This window comes from Mustela putorius, unplaced genomic scaffold, assembly GCF_011764305.1.
Source record: "Mustela putorius furo isolate JIRA1106 unplaced genomic scaffold, ASM1176430v1.1 tig00003942_pilon_pilon_pilon, whole genome shotgun sequence".
NCBI lineage: Eukaryota > Metazoa > Chordata > Mammalia > Carnivora > Mustelidae > Mustela > Mustela putorius.
The window spans coordinates 9,890,806-9,911,852 of NW_025422087.1; the positions used below are offsets into that span (position 1 = coordinate 9,890,806).

Sequence of the window (21,047 nt, forward strand, 5' to 3'; positions counted from 1 at the left end):
ACCCACCCGATTCCTGACTCTCTTTTCCTAAAACCCCAGGAGACACTAGTCTGTTCTTCATTTCTTCACTTTTGTCATTTCAAGAATGTTACATAAATGGAATCATACTGTAGGTAATTTTGCGCATGGGTTTTTTTCAATCAGCATCCTTCTGTGAAGATTCATCCAGGTTGTCCTATGTATCAATAGTTTGTCTTTCTTTCCTGCTGACTAGTATTCCGTGGTATGGATGTACCACATTTGTTTAACCATTTACCAATTGGAGGACATTTGTGGTGTTTCCAGTTTGGGGGTATTACAAATACAGCTGCTTATACACATTTGTGTCCATGTTTTTCTGTGAACATAAGTTTTCATTTTTCTAGGATAAATGTCCGTGAGTATAATTACTGAGACAAATGATAATTACATGTTTAATTTTTTAAGAAAACTGTTTTCCACCCTAACTATTCTATTTTACATTCTATTCTATTTTACTCATTCTTGGGTCATGAGTGACCCAGCTTCTCTATTTTTACCAGCATTCTGTGTTGTCACTTTTTATTTTATTTTAGCAATTCTGATAGGTGTATAGTAAATATCTCATGTGGTTTTAATTTTCCTATCCCTAATGGATAATATTACTGAACATCTTTTCATGTGTGTATTTGCCATCTGTATATCTTGTTTCGTGAAATGTCTCTTCAAGTCTTTTGCCCATGTTCTATATATATAGTTTACTTTTTTTAGGTTTTAGGTTTTTAGATTAGGTTTTGAGAATTTTGCATATATTCTAAATTTTAATTCTTTGTCAGGTAGGTAGTTTACAAATAGTTTCACATACTCTTTTCATCTTAATATGTTCTTTTGTAGAGCAAATGTTTTAAATTTCTATTAGTTTGCTTTATCAGTTTTTCCTTTCCAGGCTTATGCTTTTTGTGTCAAGTCTACAAACTCTTTACCTAGCCCTTTACCAAAGATTTTCTCCTTTTCTTACCCCCAATTTTTATAGTTTTACAATTATACATAATTCAGAACCATTTTAAGTTAATTTTTTTAAAGATATGAGATTTAGGTCAGGGTTTTTGTTTATTTGGTTGGTTTTTTGTCTCTATTTTTTTAAATTTGGGGAGTTTTTTTTTTTTTTCTTTTTGCCTATGGATGTTCAATTGCTCCAGTACAATTCACTGAAAAGATATCTTTCCTGCATTGAATTGGTTTTTAACTTCTGTCAAAATAAGTTGGTCATATCTGTGTAGGTTTATTTCTCAGTTCTCTATTTCATTAATCTCTGTCTATCCCTGACCAGTATCTCACAGTCTTGAACTATTTAATGTCTTGAAATCAAATAGACTTGTTCCTCCCATTTTAACCTTCTATTATATAAATTTTAAAGTAATCTTGTTCATATCTACTAAAAACCTTGCTGGAATTTTGATAGAAATTCTGTTAAACCTGTATATCAATTTGAGGAGAATTGATATTTTTACCATGTTGAATTTTCCAATCCATGAACATGGTATGGTTTTCCACTTTATTTAGATATTATTCTCTTTTTTTTTTTTTTTTTTAGATATTATTCTCTTTTTTCATCATTACTATGTAGTTTTCATTATGCAAGTCTTCTACATTTTTTTTAGGTTATCATTATTTCTCTTTTTTTGTAATTTTAAATTAAAATTTTCTTTCACTGTTCATGTCTTCATTGCTAGCATATAGAAACACAACTGATATTTGTGTGTTTATCCTGTGACCTTGTTAATCTTAGTCATTAGTTTCAGGAATTTTTGATAGATTTTGTGTGATTTTTTACATAAACAATAATGTGATCTGGAAATAGAGACAAATTTTATTTCTCCCTTTCCTATACTATATTCCTTTTCTTCTTTTTTGCCATATTGCATTGGCTAAAAATTCCTGTAGTATGTTGAATAAGAACTGTGAGAGAAGATATTTTGTATTTTTTACAGTTTTAGGAGAAAATCCTTCGGTCCTCATTTTTAAGTATAATTTAGCTGTAGGGTTTTTGTAGATGCTTTATGAAGTTGAGGAAGTTGTCTTTTATTCTTTTTTTTCTGAGAATTTCTTTTCATGGATGCATGTTGAATTGTGTCAAATTCTTTTCTATATTGACTAATGTGGTCATATGATTTTTCTTCTTTAGCCATTAATGTGGTGGATCATATTAATTAATTTTCAAATACTGAGCAAAACTTGCTTCCCTGGAATAAACTTCATTTGTCATCATGTATAATTTTTATTATACATTGCCTAATTCTATTTGCTAATATTTTATTAAGGATTTTTAGTCTATATCCATAAGGGATATTGGTCTAGTTTTATTCCTTTGTGCTGTCTTTGGTTTTTATTTTGGTAATACTAGCTATAAAATTAATTAAGAAATATTTCCTTCTCTTTTTTTCTAGGTGAAATGATGTATAATTGAGGTCGGTTTTCTTTAAATGTTTGATAGAATTTTCCAATAAAACCAAATGGCCCTGGAGATTCTTTTGGGGCAGTTTTAAATGTATTAAATTTTCTTAATAGTTACTGATCTATTCAAATTATCTATTTCATATTGAGTGAGTTGTGGTAGTTTGTACTCTTTGAGGAATTGGTCCATTTTGTTTAAGCTGTCAAATTTATGTGTGTGGAGTATTTCATATATTTACTTATGCTTTTGATGTCTTCAGAGCCTGTAATTATATATGCTGTTTCTTTGCAGATATTGGTAATCTGTCTTCTCTTTTTCCTTTATCAGTTTTGTTGGTATTTTTTAAGACTCAGCTCTTTGTTGTATTGATTTTTCTCTATTGTTTTTCTGTTTTGAATCTTGGTGATTCCTATTTTTATCTCTTTTTTAAAAAGATTTTATTTATTTATCCAAGAGAGAGGAAGGAGTAAGGAGGGAGAGAAGGATCATGAGAAGGGGGCAGGGTAGAGGGAGAATCAGAATTCCCACTGAGCAGGGAGCCTAATGCAAGAACCCGGGATCATGATCTGAGCTAAAGGCAGAAGCTTAACAAATTGAGCTACTGAGGGGCCCGATTCTTAATTTTATCTTTATTATTTCCTTCCTCTGCTTGTTGCTCTTACTTTTCTATATTCTCAAAGTGGAGGTTAGAGTATTTATTTGAAATATTTCATCTTTTCTAAGATATGTATTTGTACTATAAATTTTCCCATCATTATTATTTTAGCTGTGTCCCAGAAACTTTGATATTTTTATTGTAATTTTTATTCAGTTCATTTTATTTTTTGTTTTCCCTTGATTATTCTTTTTTGACTCATGAGTTATTTAATAGTGTGTTGCTTTAGTTTCCAAGTGTTTAGAGAATTTTTTTCTCTTGCCTTCTGTTACTGATTTCTCTTTGTTCCACTTTGTAGGATTGTACCAGTTCTTCTAAGTTTGTTAGATGTGTGTTGTGGACCAGCATATGGTCTATTTTGGTAATATAGGTAATATAAGTTCCATCTACACTTGAAAAAAATGTGTATTCTGTAATTGTTAGTTGGAGTATTCTAAATATGTTGGCTTGTGATGGTATTGTGTTCTTCTATATCTTTGCTGAGCTTCTAAGTGTTCTATCAATTGCTGAAAAGAAGGGTATATATTCACACACTATAACTGTGTATTTTTCTTTGTCTCTTTCAGTTTACCAGTTTTTGCTTGACTTGTTTTGCAGATCTGTTGTTTGGCACATACACATTGGGATTTGTGTCTAATTGGCAGATTGGCCCTTTTGTCTTCATAGGGTCCTTCTTTGTCTCTAGTAATTTTACTTTTTTCTGTAGTATGTGTTTATCTGGTATTAATATAGCCATTCCTGCTTTCCTTTGATTAATGGTTGAATGATCTTTTTTATTCTTTTATTTTCCACCTGTCTATATTAGTATATTTGAAGTCTGTTTCTTATAGACAGCTTTCTTTTTAAAACATTATTTTTTGTTGTTGTTATCCTTGTTTTTTATTGCTCTGTTTTTCCTGTCTTCCTGTGGATTACTTGAACATTTTTTGGAATTCCATTTTGATTTATCCATAGTGTTTTTGAGTGTATAGCTTTATATAGCTTCTTTTAGTGGTTGCCTTTTTAGTGACTGGATATGTATTTTCTCACAGTCTACTGTTGATGTCATTTTACCAGTCCAAGTGAAGTATCGAATCTTTACTTCCTTTACATCCCTTTACCCTCCCCCACTTATAGTATATCTGTCGTAAATATTACCTCTACGCACACTCAGAACCACAGCAGATGGTGTTAAAATTTTTGCTTAATAATAAAACATAATTTAGGACACTAAAAAAAGAAAAGGAAAACCTATATATTTACTCATATTTTGCTTATCATGTTCTTTTTTGCTTCCTGGTGTTCCAGTGTTCCTTTTATCACTTCCGTGTTTATAAGACTGCCTATAGCCAATTTTTAGACTAGCCCTGATGGCAACAAATACTTCATTTTCCTCATCTGAAAGTTCTTTATTTTTTATTCCTGAAGGATAATTTCACTGGTTGCAGGAAACTGAGTTGACAGCTCTTTTTTTCAGCACATAAAAAATACTTGGCTATTTCTTCTGGCCACCATAGCTTTTGATGTAAAATATGCTGTCATTCTAAGTGTTTTATATCTGTAGATGAGGTGTCATTTTTCTCTGGCTGTTTTGTAGATTTTTTTTTCTTTATCCTTTCTTTTCAGATGTTTAATCATGATGTGTCTTGACATACATTTCTTCAGATTTATTATATATGGAGTTTAGTCAGTTTCTTTAAATCTATACATTATGCTTTTGGACTGGATTTAGGAAGTATTCAGCTATTATTTTTTAGGGACTGTTTTCATCCCTGCTTTCTTTCCTCTCTCCTTCCAGAACTCCAGTGACTCAAATATGTTAGATCCCTGAGGCTTTGTTCATTTTTTTTTTTCAGTCCATTTGCTCTGTTATGATGATTGGGCAGTATCTATTGTTCTATCTGCCGTTTAACTAGTTTTTTCATCTGTCCCTTCCATTCTGTTGAACCCATCCACTGAACTTTTCATTTTGGTTATTATATTTGTCAGTTCCAAAATATTTGATGCTTATTTACATCTTCTAATTTTTTGCTAAGTGAGACTTTCATTTTCTTTCCTGTGGCTTGCTATTTTTTTATTTGCTCCAAACATGTTCCTAATGTTCAGTGAAGCATTTTTAAAATCACACATAGTTTAGAACCCTTGCCAGAAAATTCTAACATCCCTGTCATCTCAGCGTTAGCATCTATGGGTGACTTTTTACATTCTGTTTCAGATCTTCCATGTTCTTGGTGTGACAGGTAACTTTGGATTGAAGCAGGATATTTTCTTATTCTTTTCTGAGATATTTTGTATCTTATTAAAACCTCCTATTTTAGTTGACTTTCCCTGACATCACTCCATTAGGAGAAATGGGGAAGCACTGCATTTTTACTGCCAGGTGAAGGTAGAAATCTAGTTTCCCCACTTGAACTCTGCTGACATCCAGAGAGTGAGCAACTCCTCATTACTGCTTGGCAAGAGTGGGAGTTCCCACCTCCTGTGTGGTGTCCACTAGTGGGGGTTGCCTCATTTGTGCTGATCACTGGTGAAAGTCCTAACTCTCTACTAGGCCCCCACTGATAGCACCACAGTGGGAGGGAGGACACCTCATTACCCTCTAGCTGGGGCAGGGGAGAGGGGTGGATTCCAGGCCCTCCACATGGTCTCCCACCGACCTCATAAGGGTGCAATGCCTTGTTACCAGTCAACAGACATAAAGTCCTGGTTCCCGGTATGACCTTCTCTGATACCACCCTGGTGAGGATGTTAGGATTTCACCTTGGTTAGGGTTCAGATGTAGGCTTCCCACTAATACTTTTTGGTGTGAGTAAGTGGGTCCACAGTTTCTCTTTGGTGTTTGGCTGGAGTACAATAGTTGTCTAAAAGTTTTCTGTCTTGTTGGGCTGTACCTTTCTTGGTTCTTTGGCTAGAGAAACCAGGTTTTTGTTGGGGGCATTTTATTTATTGATTTATTTGTTTGTTTATTTTGGTCTACTCCCATTAATCTGCCTGGGTTATTAGCCTCTTTGCTTCAAAGTCTAGGATATATTACACAAAAAGATGACCACGGGTGTTCTTTCTTAGGCCCTGGGGTTGTTAGCCAGTCTGTCTTCTGCTTTCCACCTTTCAGAATCTTGGTATATTTGTTTTACATACAGTGTCCAAATTTTCTCATACTTAATAGGAGGAATATAGAAAAGTATGTGTATAATTAGAAATTTGAGATAACATTAGATCTGTCTCTCCTGCTGAGTTCAGAACTTAACTTTGACATACTCTTAAGAAAAATCTTTATGGCAAGATTTAGCAGGGTCTTCCTTAAACCACTAGGATTGGTTTTATTTTTAAGGATAGAAATGGTCCTATTTTATTTCATTTTATTTATTTATTTAGAAAAAGAGAGAACACAGTGGAAGCAGGGGTAGAGGCAGAGGGAGAGGGAAAGAGAGAATCTTAAGCAGGCTCCATGCCCAGCATGAAGTCCAGTGCAGGACTTGATCTCACAACCCTGAGATTATGACCTGAGCTGAAATCAAGAGTCGGACACTTAACCAACTGAGCCACCCCCCTGTCCCAGAAATTGTCCTATTTTAAATTAGTGACAGAGGCACTTATAATCCTTATTTCTTTCAGAAAAATATAGTTATTATAATTACAATGTATAGAAAAACAAGTATATTCAAATATACGTCAAACCTTATAATTTTTTTTCTTTTTTTTAATTTTATTTTATTTTTTTTAATTTTATTTTTTATAAACATATATTTTTATCCCCAGGGGTACAGGTCTGTGAATCACCAGGTTTACACACTTCACAGCACTCACCAAAGCACATACCCTCCCCAATGTCCATAATCCCACCCCCTTCTCCCAAACCCCCTCCCCCCCAGCAACCCTCAGTTTGTTTTGTGGGATTAAGAGTCACTTATGGTTTGTCTCCCTCCCAATCCCATCTTGTTTCATTTATTCTTCTCCTACCCACTTAAGCCCCCATGTTGCATCACCACTTCCTCATATCAGGGAGATCATATGATAGTTGTCTTTCTCTGCTTGACTTATTTCACTAAGCATGATACGCTCTAGTTCCATCCATGTTGTCACAAATGGCAAGATTTCATTTCTTTTGATGGCTACATAGTATTCCATTGTGTATATATACCACATCTTCTTGATCCATTCATCTGTTGATGGACATCTAGGTTCTTTCCATAGTTTGGCTATTGTGGACATTGCTGCTATAAACATTCGGGTGCATGTGCCCCTTTGGATCACTACGTTTGTATCTTTAGGGTAAATACCCAATAGTGCGATTGCTGGGTCATAGGGCAGTTCTATTTTCAACATTTTGAGGAACCTCCATGCTGTTTTCCAGAGTGGCTGCACCAGCTTGCATTCCCACCAACAGTGGAAGAGGGTTCCCCTTTCTCCGCATCCTCGCCTTATAATTTTAATATTCGTTTTGTATAGCCCTTACCTTGTTACGTTATTTTATAATTAAGTAGTGGAAAACAAAATTATATAGTTATACAATCCAAAATGTTTTTCAAAAGTAAATTATTGTTCTCAGTGACTGTTCATGTCTGTATATCTCCAAAGTACCAAATTGGTATAATTAATTCATTGAATATTTATTAAAAACATTGTATAAAAAACAGTATGTTCTGTCTTTGCACTAGAGAAACAATGAAGAGCAAAACATACATAGTTACAGCTTTAATCAAATGTAGTATTTTTTCCAATAAATGGCAAAATAAAAATGAAATCAAATCTTTTATGAAAGCATTTTATGTGTTTTTATGAATAGTGCTGCTCAGGAAAATTAGAATATTATCTCTTTAGTATGGTACTCCAAATACTGTAAATAGAGAAAAACAGACTTCTCAAACAGTGGCATTTATCACCAGTGTTTATTGAAATTAAGTTGAAAACAAAAATTATATCATGAAACATTCCATTGATATACAATGAACAGATTTCAGTATCTTCTGAACTATCTCTTGGATTTTTAATATTGGTTTAGAGCATAACATGGTTTAGGCAATGTTACCCAATGAAGGCTATGATTGTTAATAGCTTATATTAGCTGAAAGCGGTAAAATCATCCAAGGACTCTGTTAGTGTTAGAATAATAATTTACCAAGACAATTACCACATACTGGAATTTTTTGCAGCTCTAATTCAGTATTATTAATAATGGATAAAATTGCACTTTTCTCAGGTTGCTGTGGGCAGCAGGGAATTACTTCAATGAATATTTCAGCACATTATTTTAATCATTGTTCCACCAAATCCAACTGGGCAATATTTTATGGTTCTTAATTCAGTCTACTAAGAAACCATGGTCATTAAATTGCAAACTATTTGTAGTGAGGTCTATCCTGTGATTTACAAGCCTTGTTAAAAACAGTGTAAAAGAATGAAAACTGTGCCATTAATACTTGTAATTTGATGCTGCATTTGTTACTAAACTCCCCATGATTAATGTTTTCAGTAGATGGAAGAACATTGTAGAGAAAGCATAACTGAGTGTTACAATGCTTAAAATACGAGAATGTTACTATTTTAAGTTTTGGTCATTTGTACAGGAAACGTATGTAAACACAAATGTAAAAGATAAAGATCTCCAAAATCATCTTAATTTTCCATTGAGACCAAGGAAATAAAGCTTTAATGTTGTGTAAAAAATGTATTTCCCATTTTACATTGTTATTAATAGTGATGACTGTTTATTTCCTCATTCCTAGCCAACTGCATGATTTCTGGCGTTTGGATTACTGGGAAGATGATCTTCGCCGAAGGAGACGGTTTGTTCGAAATGCATTTGGCTCCACTCACGCTGAAGCCCTTCTCAAAGCTGCAGTAGAGTATGGTCAGTACCAATGCCTCTTACACAAAAATATTCTGGATATGACATGACTCTTTGTGGTTGATAATTCATTTCTTCCTAGCACTTAAAATTCTCTAGGTTGTAAGTCAAAAATACTGTCTTCTGCTTTATCCTTCGGCATCATGCAGGTGATGCTTAACCCAGTTTTTCGCCTGTGATGTATTTTAGACCTTTCATCTTCTTAATAGAGTTTATATAACTCTATTTAAGACTCGGCATAACTGATTATTACCCAACATCCATCCATCTCATACAGCCTAAACCAAGAGTAAAGTGAATTTCTTTTTCAGTGCCTTTTCAACTTTGGTGACCTAGACACAAGGTGTAAAAAATATATACAATTGTGATCGCATACTCAGACTTAAATATTTTTATGTATAATTTGTATATGTGTACACACACTCATGTATACTATGTTAATATATATATATGAAATATATATACACATATGTGTGGTGTTTTTAGGAATATATATGCACATATTTGTGTATTTAACTGAAATAAATGCCTTATTAATAATGTTATTATGTAACATTTTGTATTATTATTCTATTCTTTTCAGTCTAAAAAATAAAATTAAAATAAATAAATAAATAAATAAATAAATAAAATCCTGCTACAATATGTCCATTTAAGTTCCCAGTCCTCCATTGGGTTGCAAATAAAATTTTAAAAAGACCATCTCACTTTAAAGATATCAATTATCACACATAGAACTAATCCTAATTTGTCCTTTAAAAAAGTATAACAGGGATGCCTGGGTGGCCCAGTTGGTTAAGCAACTGACTTCAGCTCAGGTCATGATCCTGGAGTCCCAGGATCTAGTCCCGCATGGGGCTTCCAACTCAATAGAGAGTCTGCTTCTCCCTCTGACATCTCCCCTCATCTTCTCTCTCTCAAATAAATAAGTAAAACCTTAAAAACAAACAAATAAATAAATAAATAAATAAATAAATAATAAAAGGCATAATAAATAGAAAATACCAAAATATTTTATACTTTAATAAAAATACTGCATTTTAAAATTAAATTAATATTTTCTGTCTACCTGGAAATCTAAATAGGACGGTTTTGTCCCTTTTTTAAGTTCTCTAATAAGTTTAAGTGTGATTTATTATCTCAAAATTTTATAAATTCTATACACTCAGAAAATACCATTAATGAATACTGTTTATTCATTTTTGTTATTAACCACTTTTATTCTTACAATTACTTTGTTATTATTATGTTAATTTTCATTTACTTGAATGTGAGCCATCTGCTTTAAAATTTATGTAATTTATAAACATTCATAACTATTCATGTTCTTGATGGATTAAACAGAAAATACTTAATCCTGTTAAAAAGAAAATGTATGAAGCTTTTGCAATTTGTTGTGCAAATAGTCTGTGAATTGATATAATAACTTAGTAAGAGTCAAACATAATTAAATAAACACATGAGGATTTCATATGAAACTTATGCCTAAGATAAAAATCACAGCATAACTTTATATAGTAAAAGTAACTAATGGAAAGAATATACTAGAAAAAAATAGAAAAAATTAGGAAAAAAACCTTACAGTAGACCAGTACTATAGAGGATTTCTTTAATCAGCAAGAGAGATCACCAAAGGGATTTTAGCACTTACGGCATTTAGCACTTAACTTGAGGTATTGTATTTATGCTTAAAATGAGGTATTATCGTTATGCTCTACAAAAGAGATTTTTAGAAATACCTACTTCAAGTGGCATGCTTTATAATATGAACTTAAAATAATTTAAACTTCATTGCATATACCTAGTAACTTAGACTTTTTCACCAACTCATCCTGTTTGAATTCATCCCATTTGAAAACAGAAAACTCTAGGGGCACCTGGGTGGCTCAGTGGGTTAAAGCCTCTGCCTTCAGCTCAGGTCATGACCCCAAGGTCCCGGGATCGAGCCCCACGTCGGGCTCTCTGCTCCGCAGCGAAGCCTGCTTCCCTTCTTCTCTCTCTGCCTGCCTCTCTGTCTACTTGTGACCTCTGTCTGTCAAATAAATAATAAAATCTTAAAAAAAAAAAAAGAATCTGTTTTAAGAAAATAGAAAACTCTAGAGATAATTTATAGAGTTAGGCTAAATTGATATTATTTGTGATGATGAGTTGCCAAAGGTTTAATTATATAGGATCCACATTTTACTACATTCAGCATTCTTTTAAAGAGAGTGTTAGAAAAAAAATTGGGATTCTCTGTAAAAGTGGATGCTTTAATTTATAAAATATCTCTATTCTTAAACCATTGTTAAAGCCTATCAGAAACAAATTTTAAAATCTTTTAAGACATCTGGTTGTCAGGTTTTGGTAATATAGTATCTATTGTTAATGAACCTAAACTGAAAATAGTAGTCTAACTTTGAAAATTGAAGGAAGCTCTGGGTGATACTAAATATTCTCTGTGTGTGGTATGAGAGTATTTTAAAATATGTAGCAGTTTATGAATTTTAAATACTGAATCATCATCATCAGTATTCAGAACTTACTATCTCTCCTGAGTTGGGTTCTTTGATAGAAGGAAACAGGGGCATGTTTTTATTTTATTCATATCTAGAACAAAGACCACATGTATGCCATAAAACATCCAAGAAAGCTATATGGTACCCATGCCAAAGTTATTATCACATCCTTTTTCTGGATTAAGGTCATGTGATGGAAGACAAAGGAGAACTAAAACAATTCTACCTGCAAAACAATTGAAGAGCATACCCCTTCAGCCTTTATCACAGTTCACATCAGCGGACTTTTAGAACCATGTAGACAGTAGGGACTAAAATGTGGAGGATTCTGAAGAGTGAGTGGGAGAGTACTCCCTGATGTGATCTGTTCAAAGAAATAGAAGGAGGTGGGGCATCTGTGTGGTTCAGTTACACATCTATCTATTGATTTCAGCTCAGGTCATGATCTCAGGGTCATGAGCTCCACATGGGGCTCCATTCTCAGTGGGGAGTCTGCTTGAAATTCTCTTTCCCTCTGCCTCTCTGCTTCTCTGTCTCTCTTTCAGTAAATAAATCTTTAAGAAGAAGAAAAGAAATAGGAATTACAAACTGCCAAGAGAAAAATGTATTACTGAATCATCCTCCAAGCTCTTAATGTGCCTCCTAACCTATAAAGTTCTTTCTTCAGAAGAAATAGGAAACAAATATCAGTAATTATTATAAAGCACTTCACCCAATAAAAATAAGTGTTGAAAACCTTAATTGAAAACATATTTTGTGTATTTTGAATAAAGCTTTTGTATTCATATACTACTAAAATATTCATATAAAAGTAAAAAATTCTGCCCATCATCTGGCCACTCTGCCTGCCTTTAAACATTTAAATATGTTTTAAGTATCTTAGAGTCTTGTGGTATGTAGACTAACACCCAAATGATTGAATGATTTGGTTTGTGTAGACATAGAAAAGGTATATTTTTTGTACAAACCTCCACATTTTGAGAGGACTTATAGGACAAATTGAAATTCAATATGTTCCTTCCTCTATTTTAAATATTGACACTATTTCAGTTTCCCTATGCATTCTTACTTGAAAGTTGAGCATTAAATACACAGAAACCCTGCTATAATCTCTGGTCAAAAAAAATTTGTATTCCTCTACATTGTGGCAAAAAAAATTCTTTTAGGAACAGAAGGAAATATTATGAGTGGAACTTTCATTGTGGCTAGAAGTGTTTGAATCAGTGATCAAAGTTTTCAGAATTTTAAACAAGTTGTACAAGCTGAGGAGGTAATCTTCAATTACATCGATAGGGAGTACTTACATGGCCATCAGAGCAGTCCCTGGGATTTGAACACTGGTCAGGTCTCTCTGTTCGTTCCTGGCATACTCAGTTTCTACACTGTGAGCCTGGATTCATGTAAGAGAACTAAATCTGAACTAGCAGACTTAATATTTTCTTTAAAAATTTTTTAATTATTTGATTTTTCTCTAAATTCAGATATTTACATTAAATTTTAGTTAACTTTCATGGGATGGGCAGGAACATTTAGCCATAATTTGAACATTCTTTTCAGACAATTTATGTGGAGTCACAAAGAAAATATATTAACAGGGCGTTCTTTTATATGAGCAAATAATCAGAATTGGCTGTATTTTCAAAAAGACAAAAAGGACAATAATTTTGTTTCATATTGACTTTGGAAAGCTTTTCCTTCAAGTTCATTATTAAAACTTTTGGTTGACCTTTTTCTGCTGGAAAACATCTTTAATACTGATGGAGTTTTTCATGCTTCTTAGTAATACTAATGAGTTGAATAATTTATGAGGTTGTCATGTGCAAAAGATTTGGTGTGATTTGATATACTTTCCACCTTGGTGTTGGAATGTGATTAATAAAAACCTAGAGGCATGCGATTTTTTCCTGATGCTTAATGTTCTAATTTTATATGTATTCAGTATATTATTTAGGTATTTTCTAATGGTAAAATTTCATATAAGTGCAAATTTTATTGATGACTGAATTTTCAGACCATAAGGAAGAATATAAAGAACATATTTTCAAACTCATAAATACATCTTCTAACTTTCTTCTTTGGGACAAATTAGCTAATGAGGAAATGATTGAAAAGGGAGGTTTTGTATATTGTTTATATGTTTAAATAAAACCTGAAGTGGTCAACTTCTGGTACATTTTTGCTGCTTAAAGATGATGCTGTCAAAGGATAGTGCAGAATCCTAATAAGTTTGGTTGTCTTTGTGACTGTCGATTATCATTTAAAACTCTGTTTCCCTTCCATAAAATTATAGTGGAACAATGTTTCATCAAAGCCTAAGATTGCAAACTCCCCCATGTCTGTGATCAAAGACATCATCTTAAATAGGTCTGATCGGGCATTGCAGAAGAGGGCAGACTGCTTCAGCTGGAAGAAAAAAAAACATGAAGCAAAGATGACAAAGTTAATCAGTCATTTCTTTGGCAATAAATAATAAGATATGCTGAGAACTGCAAATGAGAACATCCTTAGGTTCCTCAGAGATGTGTCTCCTTAACACCTGATTTATCTAAGCTTGTGAAGCCATCAAGATATGACCTTGATGAATAAAAAACAGCTCTGTAATGAATCTGGAATTAAATTAGTTTTGACGGTATATGCATGGCTACTGTAATGTGCTACTTGCAGAAATAAGGAAAGCACTGAGAATAAAAAATTCTAATGCATCTATAAAAATTGTTCAGAAAAAAGCTAATTATCTGACTTCTTTTTTAAGAGTTTACAGTTATTATCATATTTGAGAAATACGATTTGATTTCTTTACTTAATAGCCTATTGTTCGTCTTGTGTAGAAACACTAGCAAACATACTGTTCCTCGATAACTCCATTTTAATTGGTGTATTATTAATTAACTCTCCATATTTGGAATGAACTAGGTGATCTGATTATGGTTAAAATATTTCACTGAAAATTGAATGATGTAAAACTCTTCGAAAAGAGAGGGAGGAAAAGAAATGTAGGGGACCATCTTTCAGCTCTTTTTGGTGCCAGTGTCATATTGTAATATCATAGCATTCTCTTCAACCTTTGATTTTTTTTTCTTTTTTTTAAGATTTTTTTCTTTATTCGTTTGAGAGAGCACATGAGTGAGTGAAAGCAAGACTGGGGAGAGTCAGAGGGAGAGGGAGAAGCAGACTCCCCACTAAGATGAGACCCTGAGATCATGACCTGAGCCTAAGCCAGATGCAGAACCCACTGAGCCACCAGGCACCCCTTTACCCTTTGGTTCTTATAGTCTCTTAAAATAATTAAAACAAATTATATAATTGTAAGATATTCTTATCAAATCCATTTCACAGACTATATAACATTTTTGTATCAACAAATGTTATGGGGCACCTGGGTGGCTCAGTGGGTTAAGCCTCTGCCTTCAGTTCAGGTCATGATCTCAGGGTCCTGGGATCGAGCCCCGAGTTGGGCTCTCTGCTCAACAAGAAGCCTGCTTCCCCCTCTCTCTCTGCCTGCTGCTCTGCCTACTTGTGATCTCTCTGTCAAATAAATAAATAAAATCTTAAAAAAACACAAAAAACAAATGTTCTAACAACTCCGTTTTGTGTTGAAGATTCAGATGGTAGGCTTTAAACACATTCAGAAAAAAATCAAATAACCTTACTACTTTAAAAGCATTTATTGAATTTCTTCTGCATGCTAAGCATGTGCTAAATGCTGGCCTCAGAGTTTGAGACAGTTTCTACCTTCTAGGAGCACACAGTGTAGTGTGGTGCTTTGTAACAGTTGGGGAGGTACACGTGTGTTATGAGCATCTACTGAACAAACTGCTGCTAAAATATCCTGTCATGCACAGGAGAGTTTCCACAGAACAATGACAACGCAAATTCAACCCTAAATGTCACTAGTCCCAAGGTTAAAAAATCCTGGTTTACTGAGGAGAAATAGTTATCATAGACAGAGGTAGTCATAGTCATTCATAAAGTAGCACAGGTGGAGAGAGTGACTAACTCTGAGTCTGGTGAGTTGGAGTAGACTTTGCACAAGTAACTACTTAGGAACTGTCTTGTGAGAAGATCAGGTAAGCCAGGAATGGCAGTAGTTAAAGAAATTACCAAGACATGAAGGCATAAAAGAGCCTAACGTATTCCTTTAAATGGCCTCAATATTTTGCTTTTTGTGCTCAGCCACTTCATAACGATTTCAGAAAATACCCGATTTTAGATGTGTCATAATCTGCGATATAAACCACTTGAAAACAGGAAATGATATCTTCTATTTATTTCATTTAGAGTATCCACATTAATTCAATTTTGTGCATTTAGTTGCTGGGTTTTTTTTTTTTTTTTTTCACTGCTGCTTTTTCAATTTAATTGATAATTGATTAATTTCAAGGTATACATATGGTATTTTAGCCACATATTTTCATCATTTTCAGTAATAACATTGAAGGATGGGAGTCCTGTGAAAGAGGTCTACAAATATGGTGTTTTCAAATTTTGAATTTTTTTTTTATGCCAGCACTTTATTTCCACTTAAAGCATCAAAGGCTGTGTAAGATAGAGAGCTGACAAAATTATATTATTGCTCAGTGGCATAGAACTGTTCATAATCTTACTTATATCCTTTTAGACTAATTTTTCACTAAGTGTATACACAGTTGGCATTTAGAGATAATTACAGCACACTATGATAAATATTTTTTATTGATGTGTATAAAATGCTGTCTGAGCTCAGTGAAGGGGTTTGCCTAACTGAAGAAATAAATTTTAGCTGGACTTGAAAGGGTGAATAGAGATCTTCCTGAGCCAGTAGGTGAGAAGGTGGCCATGTGGAGCAAGGGACCACACCACATGACATAATGTGTCCTGGGAGTGCAAGATGGTGGTGTGTGATGGAACACAGGACAGTGTGGGGACATAGTACAAAATGAGGCTGAAAGACCTGTTAGAAACCATTTTGTACAAGGACTTCTCACTAGGTAGAGCCATTAACGAGTTTTTATTTCAGAAAATGACAGACCAGAGAAGTTAGGTGACATGCTAACTGGTAAGTGGCAGAGAGAACAAAAACTCAGTCTCAACACCCTTCTCTTACTGTACAGTGTGTTCCTGTTGGTACATTTGGAATTTTCTTAACTGCAAGAGCGTTATTGAGCATTTCCCCACTTTAAACTTTACCTGTTAAATTTTGGCTTACTCTTGTATCCTATAGAGATATACAATCCATAAAGACATATCATATCACTACGGATGAACTTAGTGTCATTTATAGAATGCACTTCTGTGTCATTTACAAAAATGTACTTTAAAATATTCTGGGTGTTTTTAAAAGTGTTTTAAATAACCAATATCAGCTCCGACCTCTTAGCTATTCCAATTTTTTTAATACCTAAAAAGAAATTTTTGTTTATTACATTTTTTTCCCCATGTCTCTGAGCCAGTTGCTTATCTAGCCAAAATACCTCCTACTCCCATTTCCCAGGGTTTTAAAGGAAATTTTGCCCATGGAAGTGTGTGACAGGCTTTTTGAAGAAAAAACAAGCATCATTCCCCAGGTTGATACCACCCACTGCCCGGGGAAGTGTGCCCACCCCCTCAGCCCTCCTTTAAGTTGCCCGAATCATCTTTTCTTTCATTCCCAGGAGAGCCAGAACTTTCTTCCATTCTACTACTCATCTACCCTCTACTCCTCCTGACTCATCATGCAAAGATTCTTTAATTCTTTTTTCTTCCTTTCTTCCTTCTTTTCTTCCTTCCTTCTTTCCTTCCTGAAGAGAAACATGCTCGTTGTAGAAAATCTAGAAATGCCAGAGAAGTACAGAACAAGGATAAAAGTCACTACAACCATGTAAACATAGCTTATTTTGCTCTTTTCGATGGACTTAATTTCATACTACTCTTTTTCTAAGCGCATTTTAACATAGGAGCCATTATTCAAAGATGAATAATGCATCATTCTGCTTTGTATGATATTTAGAGGTTTCCAAACTGCCCCAAGTTTTCTATATGTTTTAGCATTTTTTCCCACAAGTAAATTGTGCCATGTGATTTTGAATATAATAAAATCCTAGTTCAAATATTTAAAAATTATTCTAACTTCATGGCTAATCAAAAGCCTCTCAAGTAATATCCAGTCTAAAATGCACAGGGATTCCACATTTATCATCATGTATATTGTTAAAATATGATTTATCAAATTTCCTTTAAAAAGCACAGAATGCAGTTTTCTGCATTCACTCCATTAAGAAGTTTATTAAGTTAGCATTTTATACTTATATAGTGGTGCACTTAAATTCAATAATATTTTCCTGCACCTTTTTAATTGCATTTTTTTCAGTTCAAAATGCTATTTGAGAATATTCCCTTTGTTGGTCTGCTCTAAGAAATATTGCTTACATATGAATATTTTGAATTAGGAATAAATGAAATTCCATTTTTGCTGTCAGAACCAAATTGTAAAAATGCATTGCATGTCTTGAAAAATCAGTATACTCTATTAGCAGGCCTGTCAATATAAAAAGTGCATTCCATTTCCACCTCTTGCTCTAATAACCTTTTCTGTGTTACTCTGAGGCAGTTCACATAATCAGAGTATATTGTCAGCTTACTGGAGTTGGGGAAGCATGAAATGAAAATCACGTTAATATTGATCCAATTCTTTTACTTGCAAGTGTCCTTGATGTCCTTTTCCACTGAGCAATAACTGTTGATGTTAGGTAGCCATTTTCCTATTTTATTTCTTATACTCCAGCAAATCGTTTACAAGCATAACTAATCTGAATAAGAATTTACCACTTAGAATAATTTCTGTGAACACTTTATCTTAATTAATGCCTATACTGCTAATTCTGCATTTTACTATTCCACTGAATATTTTCTTTGAGAAAAGCAGATAATAGTGTTTGTCTAGTTTGAAACAAAAGTCTATGCAAGTTCTTCATTGGTAAAAACACAGACTCTGATTTTATGTGCTATAAGAATGTGCTAAAATGAACCATAAGTAACATCAATGATTTATTTAGGCAAGGATTACTATTTTGGAATCAATTTCATGATAAATTTGAAGCCTGGTATCTTGGGTTTTTAGTTTTTTGGTAGTTTGGATAATACCTCGTTCGGTTATTAAATATATTCTCAGTCAGCAAAAATGAAGTGGGAACCACAGCTAAATCTAATGTATTCAGATTAAAATACCCACAACTAAGAAAGGAGGAATTTGGTGGCTGAGAACTGTCTGGATTTCTTCTCTGTGTTTATTAAGTCTGGTCAATAGCCATTCAGATTTTTACTTAAAGTATATTTAAAACAGCAAATAAAAACCATCTATTTCATTTGTGAAAATACTTGCTTTCATAAAATGACTTTGTGTTGATGAAGTGAGTCTCCTGACTCAGCACTAGGTATAAAAGAGAAGAAAAGATACCTGAGATTTCTAGTCATTCTATTAGTAGTGTTTCATTCAGTATCACTAACAGGCTTTTATCATTAGGATGTTTCTACTGCAAAGTATGAGAGTTTTTTGAATACTGTTCTATATAAAACATGATTTCTTTTAGTCCTTAGTCTTTAGTAGGTCTCTCCTTTTATGTCAGCATTATTTATGTTTTTTTGAGGAAAGAAATGCTACGTCTGTGTATAAAGGCAAGCAAAAAATTTAATTTTGAATTTAAATTATTGACAATGAAACAAATTTACTTTATACTAAAATAGTAAAGTATGTTGTGTTATCACACACACATGCTTTCTTGTTAAGGTCAGAATAATATATTTTGAGTCATAGTTTTCTCAATATAGTAAAAAATGTTCTTTCAACTTCTTTGAAATGTTCGACATTATAAACTTCTCAGCAGTAGATTGATTCATACCTATTATTGCATGATAACATGTCACCATATCTAATGTAATTAGTTTAGAGTTACATTTATCTTAAAATCTTTTGTTTTTAGTGAAAATTAAATAATATCTCTTAAAGTTACTAAAAGCACTGTTCTATAAAAATATTTGTGGCTCTGATTTCAGCTTTAATGAGGAAAAAGTAATCTTTATTTTAAAATACCCCAAGAAATTCATGTCATTAATACTTCTAAAGGAGATCATTTAGGTTTGAAAATGAATTGCAGCATTTTTTATATTATTGAAGTATAACTGACATTGAATTGCAACATTTTATCTTATTTACATAGGGGTAGATTTTGTCAAAACAGATTTTACAAGCTAGAAATATCATGAAGTTGTATATATTGAAAAGAATTTTTCTTTCACAAAAGAATGTCATTTGTGAAACTGACTTCCAGATGTTTAGAAACATTAGAATTGTTCCTGATGTTACATTTAGACAAAATTGAAATAAAACTGAATTTCTCTTCTGCCCATTTTCTTCCAGTGATAGAAGGAAAGTATATATTAAATGCATTATCTATGTATAATTCTCTAAAGCAAATTCTGATAACAACCTTGTTGAGAAAGCTGTTCTTTTCCTTCAGATATCTAAGATATTAAAAATTCTTATATCTTAACATACCGATATAGAAAATCAAAAACACATGTCAAATATACTGATGCTTGTGTAGTTTTATTTAATAATATCTTTAAATGAATATTATGTTTATTGGGAGGAAACAGTTTTTTAATGTAAGCTGTTTACACTCCATTTAATTTCACAAACACTTCATGGGACCTGTCCACAAGCTCTACTTCCTGTCTTCAGGGAGCATACCATCAGTGGAGGAGATGAAGGCTCATATTTCACTGTAGTGAATATAAACAGAGTAATGACAGCATGGCAGAGGGAAAAAGATTAATCGCAACTGAAGGAAAGGAAAGATTAGTTGTTGAATACCCATTGTTTGTCAGGCACTGTACTGAGACCTTACATGCATGAGTTATCTTGAGTTTTTTAATCCTCACATCAGCCTGCTTTTTTCCTCCTTCATATAAATGTTAGAAACAGTATTATAAGCAGTAAAGCACTGGCTGTATTCTTGTTCAGTTTTGAGTTGTACACTTAGTAAACTCCTCTAATATTTCTTCTTATCTATTTTACCAAAATCTTAACAATCGTTTTGATAGCTTATTATATAAGTAAGCTTTTCACACATTTCAAAGTATTTTAGTATCCATTGTCTCATTTTAACATTGCAGTAACCCTGTGGGAGTTTGGTTGATAAATACTTACTTCCTCTTTCACAGGTTGAGAAAAAGAAGTCCAGAGATTGGTCTAAATATCTTTTAAAAATATGTTCTTAATAGATGTTAGGGAGGAAAATAAAGTTAGAATTGCAAAGCTCATATTCAGCATTTATAAGACTATAAAGGACATAAAGAGAAATAATTTATGTAGTGTGCATATAAAATGATGACCATATGAATTAGGCTTCTGTTTTCACGTGCTCATTCAACATTATCGATTGCCACTTTGTTTGATATTTGACACATTTTTAATAAGATAATACCCAAATAAAAGACTCCAGAAAAAATATCAAAAAATCATGATAATATATTTTGACTTATTTGCAAGATAAAAGTTTATACGGAAAAGGGAGTAATTAGCTACACTGAATCTTGAAGGACAAGGCAAGTAAGAGAATTCCATGTAAGAGAAATTACATAGGTCAGATTTAAACGCTTGAAAAAGTGCTGCATGTTTGGGAACAGAAGCATCCTGCT

The 21,047-nt window shown here is 33.0% G+C and overlaps 1 protein-coding gene across 11 annotated transcripts in view; it reads left to right on the forward strand.

The window, feature by feature from the left end:
- The window catches only part of NBEA (neurobeachin), a 678,500-nt gene that overhangs the window by 437,024 nt on the left and 220,429 nt on the right, over positions 1-21,047 (forward strand). For all 11 annotated transcript variants that reach the window (XM_013044893.2, XM_013044895.2, XM_045069766.1 and 8 more), the window contains one exon: positions 8,774-8,898. In XM_013044893.2, the coding sequence (XP_012900347.2) occupies positions 8,774-8,898 (125 nt within the window). The remainder of the gene's footprint in view (positions 1-8,773; positions 8,899-21,047) is intronic.